This window comes from Panthera uncia, chromosome D1 (genome assembly GCF_023721935.1).
Source record: "Panthera uncia isolate 11264 chromosome D1, Puncia_PCG_1.0, whole genome shotgun sequence".
NCBI classification, from domain to species: domain Eukaryota; kingdom Metazoa; phylum Chordata; class Mammalia; order Carnivora; family Felidae; genus Panthera; species Panthera uncia.
In genome coordinates, this window is record NC_064808.1 from 104,752,828 (window position 1) to 104,772,825 (window position 19,998).

The following is a 19,998-nucleotide window of genomic DNA, read 5'->3' on the forward strand; positions in this document are numbered from 1 at the left end:
GAGAGAAAAGATGTGAAACAGATACTGAGGAAAGTAGAATAAATGACCAGGGTAATGTGACGGGGCTCATTTATAGAGTGTGGTCACGGATTTCAAGTGAAAAAAGCACTGGATCAGTAGAGTGGCAACGGAGGTAGCAAGTAGCAGTCAGAGTTTCTGTTCTAAAGGGGGCACTAAGAAGGCTTTCCTGGCACATTCACAGGTGCCAGCACTGGAAGATGGAGATATAGCTAACCGGGGTATAGTTTTCCCAGGTGAAAGGAGACAGGAGCAGGGGAACTGAGGTGTGTTCAGGGCACTGGTAACAATGACTGAACAGAGAATTTATGCTGATAAGAGCGAGACAAAGGACATCAGGAAGAGAGACAGAGCGTTCTTCTTCCACCCATGATGGAATAATGACAGCCAGATCTCCCCTCCTGCCGCAATGGCTAGAGAACCAAAGGGCAGTATAGGACAGTACTTCCTGAGAAAACTATCATAGGGCAGCCCTACAAATGCCCAAACATGCCTGGTTTCCAGACCTCAGCACAAGCAGGGGAACGCAAACAGCCTGGAAGTTTCACTTAGGAGCCAGAGTTCAGAGTTTAGACAGGACAAGGTGACAAAAATTTGTGGCACAGAGTACTAGAAAAAAAAGGGACCTGTGCAAGAGAGGGAGTTCCGGAGATAAACAGAGAGGTGTATCAAGGCTTTGACCCAATACTGACTTGCACATGTGTGTGAGAACACTGTCAGAGACTGGGGAAAGGCCCATGAGAAAGTAGACACAACAATCAGCAGGGCTCATAAAGGGCTACGAAAAGTTTGTGTTGCTACTAGCCAGAATAGAAATGCTCCTCAACATGCAAGACATTCGGTAGAGTCCTTAGAAAGGCACTGCATCTGTAGTGGAGCCTAAGTAGCCCTATCCTGTTGTTCCCAACCCACTATTACAAAACTCGAAAGCAAGCTTCAAAAAGATCAACCTGATTCCAAGTAATTTAACTGTGTGAAAGCCAGACCCTGAAATATTTAAAGCATCAAATCCCAACATATAAAACAATGTCTAGCATCCAATCCAAAATACCAAGCAGGCAAAGAAGGAAAATATAACCCACCATCAAGAGAAAAAACCCATCAACAGAAACTGACCCAGAAATGACATGAATTATAGTTTTAACAGAGCATGACATTTATCCAGCTATTATAAATATACTTTGCACGTTCAAGAAAATAGAGGAAAGCATGAACATCACAGAAAGATTTTTAAAAATGATTATCAGGGAACAGCATCATATGACCTGACTTACATATAACCAGAGTCTTGGGGGATGGGAGGGTATTTAAAGAATTAAAAGCCAAAATGTTTCCTAATTTGATAAAAACTATAAACTAAAAACTATAAACTTATACAGTAAGGTGATAGAACCAATGAACTGGAGGCTCTTTTGGAGCCAGATTACTTGAATAATACTTGAATGAGTTAGAAAGACAGGAGGAGTCTTGACAGAGTAGGATACTTGACACTGACATTATAGAAGGGTGAAATTTTAAAGTTTATTTATTTTTTTGAGAGAGAAAGATAGAGAGCACAAGTGGTGGAGGGGCACAGAGAGTTGGGGATAGAGGATCTAAAGCAGGCTCTGCACTGACAGGAGAGATCCCAAGGCGGGGCTCAAACTCATAAACCATGAGATCAAAACCTGAGCCGACGTCGGAAGCTTAACCGAGCCACTCAGGTGCTCAAAGGATGACATTTTAAAAAATGTTTTCATTATATTCTTAACATTTTTCTTTAATCATTCCCTTATAATATTTTCCACTTTTCTTTCATTGCAAACATATGGCATTTTGCTAATTTGGGGTTATAGCCAACAATTTTTTTAAAAATTTTGTTAATACTTATCCATTTTGAGAGAGAGAGAGAGAGAGAGAGAGAGAGAGAAAGCGAGTGAGCAGAGAAGGGGCAGAGAGAGAGGGAGAGAGTGAGAATCCCAAGCAGACTCCATGTTGTCAGCGCATAGCCCAATGTGGGGCATGAACTCATGAACCATGAGATCATGACCTGAGCTGAAATCAAGAGTCAGACACTCAACAAATTGAGCCACCCAGGCGCCCCCAATAAATTTTTTATATGTGCTATCTGTGATACAAAAGAGGATCTCCTTTTGTTAATCTCCACAAAGCTTCTTTCACATTTCCTTGGGTAGTCTGAATATCCGATAAATGTAAATATGAGTTATTTATTTCTCATATTATTTAACTTCATTATAATCTTCAATGTACATCAACCACTTTGATCATTTTACTTTATAAAATCTATTAATTATGTGTCAGGTACTATTTTAAATACTGACAAGCACTGGGGTGCACAGGTGTTTCAAACAGCTAAGCGTCTGACTCTGATTTCAGCTCAGGGCATGATTTTATGGTTTTTGAGTCTGGGCCCCATGTTGGGCTCTGCACTGGCAGTGTGGAGCCTGCTTGTGATTCTCTGTCTCCCTCTCTCTCTGCCTCTCCCCTGCTCATTCATTCTCTCTCTCTCTCTCTCTCTCTCAAAATAAATAAGCAAACTTTAAATAAAATTTACAAGTTTTAATTCATTTAATCTTTATAAATATCCTAGGTGTTTGGTATATTATTATTCTCACTTTATAGATGAAAAAATTGTACACTGTACCTGAAATTAGGTTAGGTTATTTCCCTAAGGTTATAGATAATGAGTGGTAGAGCGGGGATTCAAATCCAAGCAGTTTAGTTCTGTTAGTTCTGCCACATTCTTAACTACTTCCTGGATCTTTCTTGAATGAGCAGTAGAGGGACTTGCAACGTATGGGTCAGAGCCAACCCTTGACTTGATTTCATTTAAAAAAAATGCAGGAAAAAAACCCAAAAAAACTATGATTATAAAAATTTAGTGACCATCTAAAAACCACAAGATAGAACCATCACTATAAAAAGAGACTTAGTTATCTTCAAACGTGGTACAGAAGGGAAATAATACTATTTTCCAAAAAGCTAAAAATCTTTCTCCATTGAAATGAGACATTTCACAGTACGCTTCCCTTTAAAACCTTTAGTTTGCAGGGGCACCTGGCTGGCAGGTGGTAGAGCATGTGACTCTTGATCTCAGGATTTGAAGTTCAAGACTCACATTGGGTGGAGAGATTATTAAATAAAGTCTTAAGGGGACCCGAGGTGGTTCAGTTGGTTAAGCATCCGACTCTTGATTTTGGCTCAGGTCATGATCTCATGGTGGTAAGATCAAGCCCTGTGTCATGGAGCCTGCCTGGATTCCCTCTCCTTTTCTCTCTGACCCTTCTCCATTCTCTCTCCCTCTCTCTCTCAAAATAAATAAATAAACATTTTAAAATAAAATCTTGAAAGAAAAAGACCTTTAGGTTTCCTTTATAAAGAAAAAATCCTTTTTAAAGAAATTTTGATAGTCCTTGAATTTTTAGAAACCAAAACAACTAATTTTAAGGAAAAAAAAAAGAAAAAATAACAGTACTGATAGAAGAGTTTGAACTTATTTGAGGGGTTTCTTCATCATTTATGTATTACATTTACTCATTCAACAAATGTCTTGAGTGCCCACTACACATGAAGAATTATGCTAGTCACTGGGACTTATAAATGAAAGGTCTTCTGGGGCACCTGGGTGGCTCAGTCGGTTAAGCGTCCGCCTTTGGCTCAGGTCATGATTTCACAGTTCATGAGTTCGAGCCCAGCACTGGGCTCTCTGCTGTCAGCGCAGGGCCTGCTCTGGATCCTCTGTACCCTTCTCTCTCTCCCCATTCCCTGCTGTCTGTCTCTCTTAAGAAATAAACAAACATTAAAAAAATTTTTTTAAATAAATAAATGAAAGGTCTTCCAGGAACTCACACTCTAATATAGTGTTCCTTAAATTGTGGTTTATGGATTCCTAGAAGGGTCCCAGGATATACTTTTGAGGCTCAAAACTATACAAATAAATTAATTTTATGTTCTTTTTTTTTTTAAATAAGGTATTAATGCAAGTAGAGTCTGGATCATTTGTATGACTTTTTAACCAAGCACTAACCACAAAGAAAGGAATTGATAAACCGTACAATATAAAAAAATAAAAACTTTAGTCTTAAAAGACACCATTCAGGAACTGAAAAAGCTACCCACATAGTGGAAGAAGTATTATTTCTAATACATATATCCAAGATAGGCTCTTATCCAATATATGTAAAGATTCCAAACAAAGCAAAACATGTGAAGATTCCTAAAAATCAGTAAGAAATGAAAAACAATCCAATGTAAAACTTGGCAAACACTGGTAGAGACCCTCCATAAAGACAGTATCTACATGGCCAATAACCATATGAAAAAGCACCCACCATCATTAATCATCAGGGAAACATATATTAAAGTCATGAGAAAAAATCACTATAAACCACCAAAAAGGCTAGAATAGAACAGAATGACAATACCAAGTATTAGACAAAATTCAGTGCAACCAAAACTCTCGATGTGCTGGTGAGAGTGTAAAGAGGAAACTCTTCAGCAGTATCTATGAAAGCTAAACATATGCATACTATGTGAACCCCCAATTTCATGTCTAGGTATGCTTCCCAATGAGCTGCACACATATGTCTACCAAAAGACATCGTATCTCAATTCACAATAGTAAAAAAACCATAAACCCCTAAAAGTCCATCAGCAAGAGAATGGATAAATTGTGAAATATTCGTAACAGTGGAACACTATACAGCAACAAAAATTTAACATGTAATAAGAGGAATCTCAAAGAAATCATGTTGAGCAAAAAAGTCACACACAAGAGTACACACTGGCTCCTGAACAGACAAAACACACCTACAGTTATTAGAAGTCAGCATAGTGATTACCTTGTGGAAGGGGTTACAAGTTAGAGACTAGCACAAGACAACAGAGAGAGGGCTTTCAGGGATACTGTTAAATATTCTATTTCTAGATCTGGGTGTTGATTATACAGGTATGTTTACTTTATAAAAATGCATCCAACCATAGACTTATGATTTGTGTGCATTTCTGTATACAGGTCATATTTCAACAAAGCTTACTTTAAAAATGGGCATGCTAGTATTGTTCATTTAAAAATTATTTTTTTAGTACTGTATTTAATTTGTAACATTTTATTTTATTTTATCATTTCATTTCATTTCATTTCATTTAGAGAAAGAAAGTACTCAAGCAGGGGAGAGGGGTAGAGGGAGAGAAGAGAATCTCAGGCAGTCTCCATGCTCAATGAGGAGCCCAACACGGGGCTCGATCTCAAAAACGGTGAGATTATGACCTGAGCCCACATCAAGAGTTGGTTGCTCAAGTGACTGAGCCACCCAAGTGCCCCTTGTAACTATCTTTAAAAAAATTTTTTTAAAATATTTTTTATTCTTGAGAGAGAGACAAAGACAGAGCACAAGTGGGGGAGGGGCAGAGTGAGAGAGGGACACAGAATCAGAAGCAGGCTCCAGGCTCTGAGCTGTCAGCACACAGCTGGACCCGGGGCTTGAACTCACATGCCATGAGATCATGACCTGAGCTGAAGTCGGACCTTTAACCAACTAAGCCACCCAGGCACCCCATGGAGAGAACCTGTGACTCTGATCTCAGGGCTGTGAGTTAGAGCCCCATAATGGGTGTAGAAATTACTAAAATATTTAAATAAATTTTTTTAAAAAGTTGCATTTGGAAGAAAATAAAGTTTATTATTTCTATACATCTTCTTCATGATAACAAAGGTACAAGAAAAGTTAAAGGAGAAGTTGAGTCAAGACAAGAAATAATATCACGCACACAATTAGAATTATTTTTTACTCATCGGCACTCTTTCACTCCCAGAACATTTTGACGACACAGGGAATTTAGTTGGTTTAAGATTTGTATTTGTTCCCTCTGTGAAGTTCTGATCCTACTGATTATGAATTATATTCAATGATGGCACCCTAATTACTTTACAAAAGGAATCCAATTTGTGTATTTATCTTGGGTCTTTCCTGTAAACAATGAGGCTAGCTATTTGAATGTTGGGTTCCTATATGGTCTATGAGCCACTGGTACTCCCAGTTATGTGATTTTAAAACTACATTTGCAACCCCCATTAACCAAAAGAACCACAAAACTCCAGTATATATTCAAATCCTGGCAATTCTCACTATGTTTCAGCCACACCAACCTTTTAAAGGTGCTCCTTAAATATGCCAAGCTCACCAGTGCACCTCAGGACCTTTGCCCTGGGCAGAATGCAGACCATTCAAGTCTAGCATCAGTATTGCCCCACAGAGGTCCTAAGAAAACTGCCTTTCCCCCTTTCTTCTCTGCAGATCCAGAACCTAGATCTTAAGCATACAGGAGATTTGATTTGGCTTTGAGACTGAAAATTTTATGTTTTTTTTTTTATATATGTTTATTCACTTTTGAGAGAGAGACAGTGTGAGTGGGGGGGGAGGGCAGAGAGAGAGGGAGACAGAGGATCTACAGCAGGCTCTGTGCTGACAGCAACAAGCCTGATGTGAGGCTCAAACTCATGAACCATGAGATCACGACCCAAGCTGTAACCAGACACTCAAAACCGACTGAGCCACCCAGACGCCCAGAGATTGAAATTTTTAATGTAGAGTAATAGAATTGTTAATTTTCATTTTTTAAAGTAGGTTCCACACCCAGCGGAGAGTTCAACAGAGGGCTTGAACTCACGACCCTGAGAGATCAAGACCTGAACTAAGAGTCAGATGCCTAACCAACTGAGCTACCCAGGCACCATGGGTAACAGAACTTTTTTTAAAGACCAGAAAGTTAGGAGATGGGGCTGAAATGTCATCAAGTGGCAGAGAAGGAAAATTCAACAGAACATAGTTGAAAGCAATATTTAGGGGAACAAATTTATTTTGTTGTAAGACAGTGCCCCCAGCTTCTAAACACTCTTGATTATACTGTTTTCATCTCAGCTCTCATTACTGCAAAACTACCCCATGTGTTACTTCTTTGGTGTCAGTATTTACACATTTGAATAGAAGTTCCAAAGACTAAGGACCCTATCTGTCACGTTCCCTACTGTATCACAGAATAGTATCCAGCACAGAATACACGCCTACATATTTGCAGAATGAACAAACCCTGTACAGAGATCAAATATCCCTGAAGTTACTTGTAAGTACTACATCTATTATGACCAATGTTTTAACCTGAGCTGTAACTTGTTTGGGTGTTTACACAGTCCATCAGGTGCCAATTTATTCTACCTACTATACCAAAGCAAGAGTCAGATGGCTTTCTGTGACACAACTGGGTTCACCAGGACACCTAGCAAAACATCTAATAAGAAACACCTGTCTTTGTCTATCTCTCTTCTCCAGCCTTCTCCTCTGTCCACCAGACAGATGTCTAGCGTCCTCCTGATAACCTCCTGCAGTCTAAAATTCCCCTCTTCTAATCCATTGATAAACAACTGATCTCTCAAAGTTCATCCTAAACTGTCACATTCTGTTAGTAGCAATAATTAATATACATCACCTCCAGATAATGGTAATTTTGTTCACTCATTTCTCTTCACAGAATATGAACAATTCTCACATTTACATTTATCATTGCTTTTTAAAATTTTTTAAATATTTATTTTTGAGAGAGAGAGAGCGAGCACGAGCATAAGTGGTAGAGGAGTACAGAGAAAGGGAGACAGAGAATCCAAAGCAGGCTCTAGGCTCTGAGCTGTCAGCACAGGTCCCCACACCAGGCTCAAACCCATGAACCACGAGACCATGACCTGAGCTGAAGTTGGATGTTTGACTGACTGAGCCACCCACGTGCCCCATCACAGTTTTACAGTAACTAATTCAGTCTACTATTCCTACTTCCACCTCTACCCATGGCCAACAATCATAACCCTGAATTCCTTTTTTCCCTAAGCTGTGTCAAATGTAAGCATGTCTCTAGGACAGGACACTGGAGGGAGGGCAGGCCCCCTAAGTATCATGTGCCTCTTACATACCCATTCAGAAGGGCAATTTCCCACAACTCAATGAAAACTGACGAGCTAGGTTCTTAAATAAGGCTCTCATTTACGTTCAAATACAAATTAAAAGGAATCATGCACTTGGGTATCTTAACCATTCACTGACAACATTCACATCTTGATAATCACGTCCATTAATTCCTTGCCAAGCATGTTCCTGACTCAGTGCTTTTACACGGGCTGTTCCCATTCCCTCTACATGAAACTCTTCTCCAAACATGTACAGGCTTCTTCCCTTGCTGCATTCAGGTCTCCAGTCCAATGTCCTCTCCTCAGAGGCCTTCCCTCATTAGCACAGCAATTGCACTATTAGATATTTACCCAAAGGTTCAAAAATACTGATTCGAAGGGACACATGAACCCCGATGTTTACAGCAGCATTGTCAACAATAACCAGATTATGGAAAGAGCCCAAATGTCCATCGACTGATCAATGGACAAAGAAGATGTGCTATAAATGTATGGCAAGATTTCATTCTTTTTGATGGAATATTAGCCATCAAAAAGAATGAAATCTTGCCATTTCCAACAACGTGGATGGAACCAGAGTGTATTATGCTAAGCAAAACGAGTCGGTCAGAGAAAGACAAATACCATTAATTCACTGATACGTGGAATTTAACAAACAAAACAAATGAACACAGGGGAAGAGGGTGGGGGAAAGAGATGGGGAGGCAAATCATAAGAGACTCTTGGGGGCACCTGGGTGGCTCAGTCGGTTAAGCATCTGACTCTTAATTTCAGCTCAGGTCATGATCTCACCGTTGGTGAGTTCAAGCCCCACATCAAGCTCAGAGCTGTCAGTCATTCTCTCTCTCCTTGCCTCTCTGCCCTTCCCCTTCTGTCTCCCTTCCTCCCTCTCAAAACAAACTTAAAAACAAACAAACAAAAGATAAGAGATTCTTAACTACAGAGACAAAAAGGGTTGATGGAGGGAGGTGGGTAGGTGATGGGCATTAAGGAGGGCACTTGTTGTCTTGAGCACTTGGTATTGTATGTAAGTGATGAACCACTAAATTCTACTCCTGAAGCCAATACTACAGTATATGTCAACTATCTAGAATTTAAGTAAAAATATGGAAAAGAAAAAAAACCCCACCAGATTCCTCTCTATCCTTTCCCTAAATTGTTTTTCTTCATAGCATATACCTGACCTATAGAATGTATTTGTTTATATGCTTTTGCCTCTCTCTCCATAAAAAATATAAATTAAATTAAAAAAAACTTTTTAATGTTTATTTATTTTTGAGAGAGGGTGAGAGAGAGAGACAGAGCTCGAGTGGTGGAGGGTCAGAGAGAGAGAGACACAGAATCGGAAACAGGCTCCAGGCTATGAACTGTGAGACTATGACCTGAGTCGAAGTTGGATGCTTAAGTGACTGAGACACCCAGGCCCCCCCCACCACCACCTCTGTGGATCTAATTAGAAGGGAACAGAACCAGAAATTTCTTCTTTTAACCAATCAACACTCACTCACAGAGCGTCTACAATGCAGATACTTCACTCGACTCCTCTTTTTAAGCAATTATCACTCATTTATGGAGCACCTACCATAAACGATCACTGCAGTTGATGGTTAAGGCATCAAGATTAATAACATAAAGTCCTGCAATAATGGGGCTTACAATCTTGGAAGGGAGCTACATATGTAAATAGATCATGCAAATAATATATAAGTATATATGCATTATGTATAAGTATATGCTTGTAAGCATACTTATATGTATATACTTATATACATGTGTACACACATGTGTATATGTATAAGTATGTAACTATTATGAAAATAACATATAAGTACACAAATATATAATATATAAGTATACAAGTATATAATATATAAGTATACAAGTATATAAGTATACAAATATATAATATATAAGTGCTGGAAAAAACCTGATGTAGTGCTCTGGTTATGCAGGGCAGGCAACAATTTGAAAAGAGAGCTCTAAGAAGAAAGGAGGAATCTGGGCTGGGTCTTAATGACTAAAAATGAATTTAACAGGCAAATATTGAGGGATAGTGGGATACTACTGAACCAACAAGCAACCAGCCAGGTAGAGGTAGGGGTGTGTGAGAGAAAGAGAGAAAGAGAGAAAGAGGGTGAGAGGGAGAGAGAGAGGGGAGAGAGGAGGAGAGGACATGGGAGGGAGACAGATATTAGGGAGAAGACCCAACTGGAAAGACATCAAAGAATTTGAACCATCAAAGGTATGTGAGCAGGAAAGTGATATGGTCAGAACTGTGTTTTGGTCCAGAGCTCAGATCAGAGTTAAGAGATAAAAATAGTGAAATCATGGGAGTTAAGACTGCCCCAGAAACAGAAGGACAAAGATAGAAAAGGGCTGAAGATTAAATCCCAAGAAATAACTACATTGGGGAGGACAGGAGGGAGGTCAGAGAAAAACACAAGTGATCTGAGAGACGGGACACCAAAAGAGAACCTCATAAAAATTAAAAGGGAAGCAGAGATAGTCATCAACAATATCAGAAGAGAGGATGGACGTAACATTTCGCAATCACGAAGTTGCTATTGCTCTTGAGACAGACAGCTTCACTGTAAGCAGGTGGGGGTCAGGGGAGAGTCGGGTCACAGTTAAAGAAAAAGGTGTAGAATTATAAAGGCAGTGAGTGGGGGCCACCTTTCAAACAACAGTGAGAATGAATGGAAAGAGAAAAAAGGGCAAAAGTTTGTGGCCAAAGCAGAGTACAGGTGAAGTTTATACCAGGAGACAGGGGAACTTTCTTATCCCTATAGAAGTGAGGAGGAGACTGAAACAAAATCACAGGGAATGTACTGAGGAGGGGGGGGGGGGGGGGGGGGGGAATGAAGGCTGAAGAACAAATGGAAGGAAGCAATACAGTGGGTGCCTTGAAAAAGAGGAGACTCTAAGGGAAACTGGAAAAATTGGTGATACTGATCAAGGTTAAGGGCACTCCAAATAACTGAATAAAGTAATAGGCTAAGAATTAAATGGGGTGGAGACTTGAAAAATAAGATTTAAACAACTGCTATTTGGGGTAGGATTCTCAACTAGAAATGAAGAAAATAGCAAAGAGCACTTAGGGCCTAGATACCGCAAAAGCAAAGGAACAAGAATTATATGTTAAAAAAACAGAGTAGTAATATTGAAAGGTTTTAGGCAAAATAAACCCCCCAAACAACTGATAATTGTTTATGACAAAACATACACCACCAATCTCTGTATATTCAAAAGACTTCCAAAATCCAGCCATAGTCCACTTGCTTTAAACAAAGTATTATATCAAATTCCAATATTAAAAAAGTAGGTGGTTTGTATTGCTTTGCCTACTGACTTGCAAGTTTCACATCAAAGTTTCGATCTTGTTATCTCTCAAAACATATTAGCTATCCCTCCAAACGGTCATCCACAAAGTCCAAAATCTTAACTTCACCCAAGTTACTGGCAAACAGGAAAAGAACTTATTTTTTCAGAAGAACACTGAAAGCCTCCCTTCAGGGTTGATGATTTATCACTTATCATTTCTTCAGGTACAGCTGTTTAACTGATAATGAAGCAAATTCTAACTGTTCTCATCTAGCCCATGTTTCTCCATTGTGACCCCAGGACATGACAATTTCGGCAAATATGATCTGGTGAAATCTAACTGCACAACGTCTAAGGCATATTTCTCTTGTGAATCACGCTATTCGTCCTATCAAAAAAGCAAATAAGGCTAACGTGGCCACACCCAACCAGCTCTGTCTCTATTCAAGGGTACCCCCAGACTTGAATTTAAATAAGCCTATGAATTATGTTATGGGTCTACCCTGGCAGGGTCTCACTACATTTCTCCAGGAAGACAGACTGTTCACTTTTTATTTTTATTTTATTTTATTTTATTTTATTTTATTTTATTTTATTTTATTTTATTTTTTTAACGTTTATTTATTTTTGGGACAGAGAGAGACAGAGCATGAACGGGGGAGGGGCAGAGAGAGAGGGAGACACAGAATCGGAAGCAGGCTCCAGGCTCTGAGCCATCAGCCCAGAGCCTGACGCGGGGCTCAAACTTGCGGACCGCGAGATTGTGACCTGAGCTGAAGTCGGACGCTTAACCGACTGAGCCACCCAGGCGCCCCAGTTCACTTTTTAATTAGTTACTTTTTGTTTTTAAGAGAGAGAGAAAGAGAGACATGTGCACACGCTGGAGAGGAGAAGACAGAGAGAGAGAGAGAGAGAGAGAGAGAGAGAGAGAGAATCTGAAGCAGGCTCCACACTCAGTGCGGAGCCCAACACGGGGCTCTTATCCCAGGACCCTGAGAGCACGACCTGAGCCGAAATCAAGACTCCTATGCTCAACCCACTGGGCCACCCAGGCATTCCTAATTAGTTACTTCCGTTAAGTATAAAAATGAGACCACCTCTCTCCCCACCCCCAAAAAGAAAGAAAAAAGGCAAAAAACAAACAAAAAACCAATACAACAGTTTTCTGGCCAACTTGAACATGGAAACTTTTGGTGATACAGACAGAAGAATCAAATGTCTATTTATAACGTTCACTACGTTGGTTATACTATTTTAATTTTTTTTTATTAAGTTTATTTATTTTTGAGACAGAGAGAGACAGAGCATGAACAGGGAAGGGGCAGAGAGAGAGGGAGACACAGAACCGGAAGCAGGCTCCAGGCTCTGAGCCATCAGCCCAGAGCCTGACGCGGGGCTCGAACCCACGGACCGCGAGATCGTGACCTGAGCTGAAGTCGGACGCTTAACCGACTGAGCCACCCAGGCGCCCCTGGTTATACGTATTTTAAATCGCAGACTTTGTTAAACAATATTCAGAAATTCCCTCTCCCCCTTTTCAACACTTCATGAAACAATTTCACTGAAAAATTTCCAGTGTGACTTTGGCATGTGTCTTCATGTTCACTGAACTGAATGATTCATTCACCTGTTTTTTCCAAAGCATTACCACCTTCCTTTAATTTACAAACGTTGTCTGAGTTAATATGAAGTATTATATGTAATATGACGTATATATAATATGAAATATACAGTATTTCAGAACTTCTTGAATCCCTGTGAACTTTTTAACCTGAGTCCTAAATGCCCATTTTCTATACCTTCAAGCAGTCTTTCCGTTCTATAGGTGGGCGTTGGGTACGAAGAATCGTAATCCCGACAAGGTAAGCACTCTTCTAGTATTTATGAAGTCGCTTAGCTTGGCAAGGCTTTGTACGGAATAGAATAAAGCGACTTTCTCTTTTCTGAGAGATAATTCTTGGGGGGGGGGGGGGGGAAGGGCCTTGATTTACATCCAAGTAATCATCAAGCCAAAAAAAAAAAAAAAATCACAAAGAATCACGAACCCAAATACTTCTTAAGCACACTTCAATGAATAACATTAACTACCGCTTACATAAACAAGCAGAGGCACCAACAGGCGCCTTCAGAACTTTTCTTTCTGACCCGATCAGAACTCTGCTATACTGTTACAAAAGGAGGGTAGAATGGGTTACTCGATGCCCATGAATTCGTTTTCTGAGAGAAACAGCAGTCGTAGTAACTCAAGTTATTCGTGTGTATTGTGTACGAATTCCCCGCCAGTCACTGTTTTAAGCCTTTTGCATACATTAACTCAATCTTAACGATGCTCCTATGAAATAGGTGCTACTGATAACGCCGTGGGATGGGTAAGGAAACCTAGGCACAGAGAAGTTAAGAAACTTGCCAAAAGTCACACAGCTTCTGAGTGGCAGGCTGAGCGGAAGCTATACCGCCTCTTACACTAATAAAATTAGGTCTACATTTCCTAAGACGGTCTCACCTGTCGGACAGTTATCATCAGTTGCCTAAAGGAGACCTAAGCGAGGTGCCAGCATATCTTCATGTACTTCCTATTATCCGTGTGCCGTGTCTTCTCCTCCTCCCAACTTTTTAACTGATGGGAGAGAAGACGCTCCTGCGGGCCTAGCCCTTCCCGGCCTTCCCACACGCTAACTAACTCGAGCCGTTTCCTCGGATCCCGTAACTTTCCCAAGCTCCACACCGCCGGGAGCACTTCCTCGCTCGGTCCTCCGGCTGCACCGCACCGGGGTCGCGAGGCAGTCTCCCAAGGAAAAACCCGAACTCCAGAACCGGAGAGCAGGAGGGAAGGCGCAGAGGGCCGACAGGAGAGCCCGGCCCCGCTCGCCGTGCGGCCGGGAATCCCTGGCAGACTAGACGCGGCGAGAGCGGGGAGGGGGAGGGGGTCAGTCAAGTCATTGAAACCTACTGGGCAGCATTTTCTCGGATCGCCCTCTCACGCGTCCCGGGCGCCCGCCTCGGAGAGAGCCGAGACCCCCGAGAGCGCGCACGGCCCGGCGGGTCCGGGCGCGGCAGCACCGCGCACCCGCCGCCCCGGGGCCGGAGCTGGTCCCCCGCGCCGGGCCTCGCACACCGCGGCCGACCGGCGGGGCGGACGGCCGGCGCCTCCCGACCCCAAGGCCACAGACCCCCGCGTTCCGGCCCGCGGCGGCGGACGGCCCCCGAACGCTCCCCCCGCTCCGCCGCTGAGCCCGAACCGGGCCTCTCCCGGCGAGCCGAGCCCAACGGGGGCGCGGGGTCCAAGCCGGGCTGCGCTGAGGGTCTTACCTTTAACAGATTAGACGTCGCCATGTTCCTTCAACTTAGCGTCTCGCGAGACGGCGCGAGATTTCGTGGCGCTCCGGGCCAGGCCCCAGGCGGAGGCCGGGGTTCCCACCGGGGCCGACCCGCCCGCCGGCCCGCACCGGGGGGTGTGCTCGGCACCGCGGGGGCGTGCCGACAGCGCTGACCTCGTCCCGGGCACCTGGAGCTTCCTCACTCGTCCCCCCTACATGGTCACCGGAGCTCCCCCACGCGAAAGAGCTCATGCAAACGCTCGGGGAGACGGCAGCGGCGAATGGTGACGAGGTAGCGGGAGCCGACCTGAATTGGAAGAGGAAGCATCGACTCCACGAGCCTCCCCACTCCTTCGGATTAGCCTCTGTGGTTGCACCCGCAGCGGCCACGGGCAACGAATTTAGCACGGCTTAGGCCGGGCAGCTCAGGTTCCGCGGCCGCGTCACGTGACGCGGCGGCCGGGGGCGCGCTCGGGAGCGAGCGTGGGAGCCGGGATGCCTCGGAGGGTCGGGAAGCTGTGGAGAGGGCGGCAGCACGCCCTCTGCTGGCGGGACCAGGTATTTTCTCTCGTCCCCCAAAGCCGGGGATGGGGTGTACCTGGAGGGGCGCGATCCTCAAGGAAATGCTTCTGACAGCTGGGCTTAGGTCCGGGCAGCTCATTCGGTAAGAACTGGCGCCTCGAAGGCGTCCAGTAAATGTTTGTGCAATGACTGCTTCAATAAGTGCGCAAAAGCGTGAACTATTAATGTTTCCAGTCCAGAGTGCCTGGCACTGAAATAATGAACATTCATCTTGGATTTCCCGTGGGCACATGATTCCAGAAGGTACTAACCATAACGTCCCCCCAAGCTTTAGCCCTTCAGACCACAAACCACTGGCCCAGATAAGAGAATATAACTCACAGAAAACCGACAGTGTACCTGGAATTATATGATGCGTGTTTATAAACAGTATTCATTCCTACATGCATAATATATTAGGAGGGAGGAAAATTAGATCTATGGAGTAAAATGCAGCCAGGAACGGGCATGAAGTTTGCAACTTTGCATAGAATGATCCAAGCAGGTCTTGCTGAGAAGATGACTTTGGAGCAAAGGCCTGAAGGAGGTGAGGGACAAGACCAGGCCATGTGTGGAAGAACATTGCAGATAGGGGGAACCCGGCGGCAGGTTGCCCAGACTGTGGGAACAGCCGTGAGAAGGTGGTGTCTTCAGAGCTGCGAGAGTGAGGAGAGCATGAGCTCATTTAGGACCTCGTGGGCTGCTGTAATAAAGACTGGCTTGTATCCTGAGTGACATGGGCCATCAATCACGCGGGCTTTTGAGCAGAGGGGTGGCATGATGAAACCCCTGTTTTCAGGGCGCCTGGGTGGCTCAGTTGGTTGAGCATCCGACTTTGGCTCCGGTGATAATCTCATGGTTTGTGAGTTTGAGCCCCACTTCGGGCTCTGCTGACAGCTCAGGGCCCGGAGCCTGCTTCGGATTCTGTGTCTCCCTCTCTCTCTGCTCCCCCCCTGCTCACACGCTGTCTCTCTTTCAAAAATAAATAAAGATTAAAAAAAAGTTTTTTTTAAATCCCTGTTTTCACATGCTCACTCTACTGTGTAAATAGTAAACAGAAGGGTCATTTAAAGAGCTTCTTAATATCTCCTTAAATTGACAGGACAGTCAGGTGTCCCAATTTTCAAATAGTTTCTTAGAGTAATCTAGGCATGATTAACCGATGATTGAGAGGTAGAGCAAAGACTCAGCCAGCAGGTCTGTAATGTCCAGGCAGAATGTCAACACAGGGATGACCCTTCAGGGGTTATCTTTGTTCGACAGATGGGAAAAATTGAGGGTCAGAGTGGTGATCTGGCCAAGGTCACTCAGGTCAGAGAAAAGGCCTAGTCCAGCATAAACTTTATATAATTATGGTTCCCTTTTCCAGGGAAACTGGGTTTTATCTTCAACCCTAGGCCAACTCTCCTGCTCGATTTAAAGTGTAAATTGATTATAATTAATTTTATGTATCTTAAAATAAGATGACAATGATAAAGCGAATGAATGAATGAATGAATGAATGACACTTAAGAATCCAACTAAGGGGGCACTAGAGTGGCTTAGTCAGTTAAGACTTCTACTCTTGGGGCGCCTGGGTGGCTCAGTCGGTTGAGCGTCCAACTTCGGCCCAGGTCATGATCTCGCGGCCCGTGGGTTCGAGCCCCACATCGGGCTCTGTGCTGACAGCTCGGAGCCCGGAGCCTGTTTTGGATTCTGTGTCTCCCTCTCTCTCTGACCTTCCCCTGTTCGTGCTCTGTCTCTCTCTGTCTCAAAAATAAATAAACATTAAAAAAAATTTAAAAAAAAAAAAAAAAAGACTTCTCTTGATTTAGGCCCAGGTCATGATTTCAGGGGTTGTGAGTTCAAGCCTCACATAGGGCTCTGCACTGACCTCACAGAGCCTGCTTAGAATTCTCTCGCTCACTCTCTCTCTGCCCCTCCCCTGTTCATGCTCTTTTTCTCTCTCTCTCAAAATAAATAAAACAAAAAAGTTTTTTTAATAATCCAAGTAAGTATTTAATACTTGTTTGACTGCCTATTATGTATGTACTTGGCACCAGAAATACAGGATTAAATGAGACAGAGGAGACCCATGCCATCTTGAAGCTGACACAAATAACGTATTACTTAACTGGGGTGCCTGGCTGGCTCAGTCGGTGGAGCATGGGACTCTTGATCTCAGGGTTGTGAGTTCAAGCCCCACATTGGGTGCAGAGATTACTTAAAAACAACCACCACCACAAAATCTTGAAAAAATGGCTCATTTGGCGTTGTGATAAATACCCCAAAGGAAAAATCCAACGTGCACTACAGAGCATATAGTATGGAGGGGGGACCAATACCCTAACTGCCATCATTCCCATTTCACACTACAAACCCTGAGAGTACTTTCTGAAACCCAGTTGCAAACATGCCAGGATATTTCCTTCTCCTAACTCACTCGTTGTGGCAACAGAACTTCTATAAGATGTCCCCAGTTTACAATGAGTTCTCTATTCCACTGACTCCACCGATTCCTTGTCACCCACCATCCCCTCCTGTTTTTACCTTCTTCCTCTTCCCATTTCAGTCTATGGCCTGACATTACAAAAATGCTTAAATATTTTAAAAGCTTAAATATTTCATTTATTTTAAAATTAGCACAAGCACATGGTACAAAATTCAGAATGTGCTAAGCAGAATGCAGTTAAAAGCAAGCCTCCCTCCCCTTTCTGGGGTAATGTGCTATATTGTGGCTGGGATTTGGGGTATTGAGATGTATGCATTTGTCAAAATTCAGCCAAGTGCTGTTAAGGTTTTTGCATCTCCTTCAAAATTAAAAAAGTGGTAAATAAAATTTGAAATTTAGTTAATGATATTCATGCTGAAGACTTTAGAAGCAAGTGAAGTTATGCTTACAATTTACTCTGAAATGTATCAGGAACAGCCTCAGCAATCAGACAACACAAAGAAATAAAAGGCATCCAGATCGGCCAGGAGGAGGACAAACTTTCACTCTTCACAGATGACATGATACTCTATATGGAAAACCGAAAAGATTCCACCAAAAAACTGCTAGAACTGATCCATGAATTCAGCAAAGTGGCAGGATATAAAATCAATGCACAGAAGTCAGTTGCATTCCTATACACCAACAATGAAACAATAGAAAGAGAAATCAAGGAATCGATCCCATTTAAAGTTGCACAAAAAAAAAAAACATACAATACCTAGGAATAAATCTAACCAAAGTGGTGAAAAATCTATACACTGAAAACTATAGAAAGCTTATGAAAGAAATTTGAGAAGACACAGAAAAATGGAAAAAGATTCCATGCTCCTGGATGGGAAGAACAAATATTGTTAAAATGTCGGTCCTACCCAAAGCACTCTACCTATTCAATGCAATACCTGTCAAAATAACAGAAGCATTTTTCACAGAGCTAGAACAAACTGTCCTAAGATTTGTATGGAACCAGAAAAGACCCCAAATAGCCAAAGCGATCTTGAAAAAGAAAACCAAAGCAGGAGGCATCACAATCCCGGACTTCAAGCTATACTACAAAGCTGTAATCATCAAGACAGTATGGTACTGGCACAAGAACAGACACTCAGATCAATGGAACAGAATAGAGAACCCACAAATGGACCCACACACGTATGGCCAATTTATCTTTGACAAAGCAGGAAAGAATATCCAATGGAATAAACACAGTGTCTTCAGCAAGTGGTGCTGGGAACACTGGACAGCGACATGCAGAAGAATGAACCTGGACCACTTTCTTACAACATCACAAAAATAAACTCAAAATGGATCAAAGACCTCAATGTAAGACAGGAAGCCATCAAAATCCTTGAGGAGAAAGCAGGCAAAAACCTCTTTGGTCTTAGCCGCAGCAACTTTTTACTCAACACATCTCCAGAGGCAAGGGAAACAAAAGCAAAAATGAACTATTGGGACCTCATCAAAATAAAAGTCTTCTGCACAGCGATGAAAACAACCAGCAAAACTAAAAGGCAACTGACGGAATGGGAGAAGATATTTGCAAATGACATGCCAGATAAAGGGTTGGTATCCAAAATCTATAAAGAACTTACCAACTCAACACCCAAAAACCAAATAATCCAGTGAAGAAATGGGCAAAAGACATGATTAGACTCTACTCCAAAGAAGACATCTAGATGGCCAACCAACACATGAAAACATGCTCCACATCACTCATCATCAGGGAAATACAAATCAAAACCACAATGAGATACCACCTTACACCTATCAGAATGGCTAACATGAACAACTTAGGCAACAACAGATGTTGGCAAGGATGCGGAGAAAGAGGATCTCTTTGGCATTGTTGGTGGGAATGCAAGCTGGTGCAGCCACTCTGGAAAACAGGATGGAGGTTCCTCAAAAAACTGAAAATAGAACTACCCTACGACCCAGCAATTGCACTACTAGGCATTTATCCAAGGGATACAGGTGTGCTGTTTCGAAGGGACACATGCACCCCCATGTTTATAGCAGCACTATCGACAATAGCCAAAGTATGGAAAGAGCCCAAATGTCCATCGAAGGATGAATGGATAAAGAAGATGTGGTATATATATATATACAATGGGGTATTCCTCGACAATAAAAAAGAATGAAATCTTGTCATTTGCAACCACGTGGATGGAACTAGAGAGTATTATGCTAAGTGAAATTAGACAAAGACAAATATCGCATGACTTCACTCATATGAAGACTTTAAGACACAGAACAGATGAACACAAGGGAAGGGAAGCAAAAACAATATAAAAACAGGGAAGGGGAACAAAACATAAGAGACTCTTAAATATGGAGAACAAACAGAGGGCTGCTGGAGGGAT

At 42.5% G+C, this 19,998-nt stretch overlaps 1 protein-coding gene across 1 annotated transcript in view; it reads right to left on the reverse strand.

The window, feature by feature from the left end:
• Window positions 1-15,042, reverse strand: part of CUL5 (cullin 5) — a 92,908-nt gene extending 77,866 nt beyond the window's left edge. Inside the window, exon 1 of the mRNA XM_049614099.1 lies at window positions 14,603-15,042. Within this exon, the coding sequence (XP_049470056.1) occupies window positions 14,603-14,626 (24 nt within the window). The 5' untranslated portion in view covers window positions 14,627-15,042. The remainder of the gene's footprint in view (window positions 1-14,602) is intronic.
• Window positions 15,043-19,998: the final 4,956 nt, after the last annotated feature.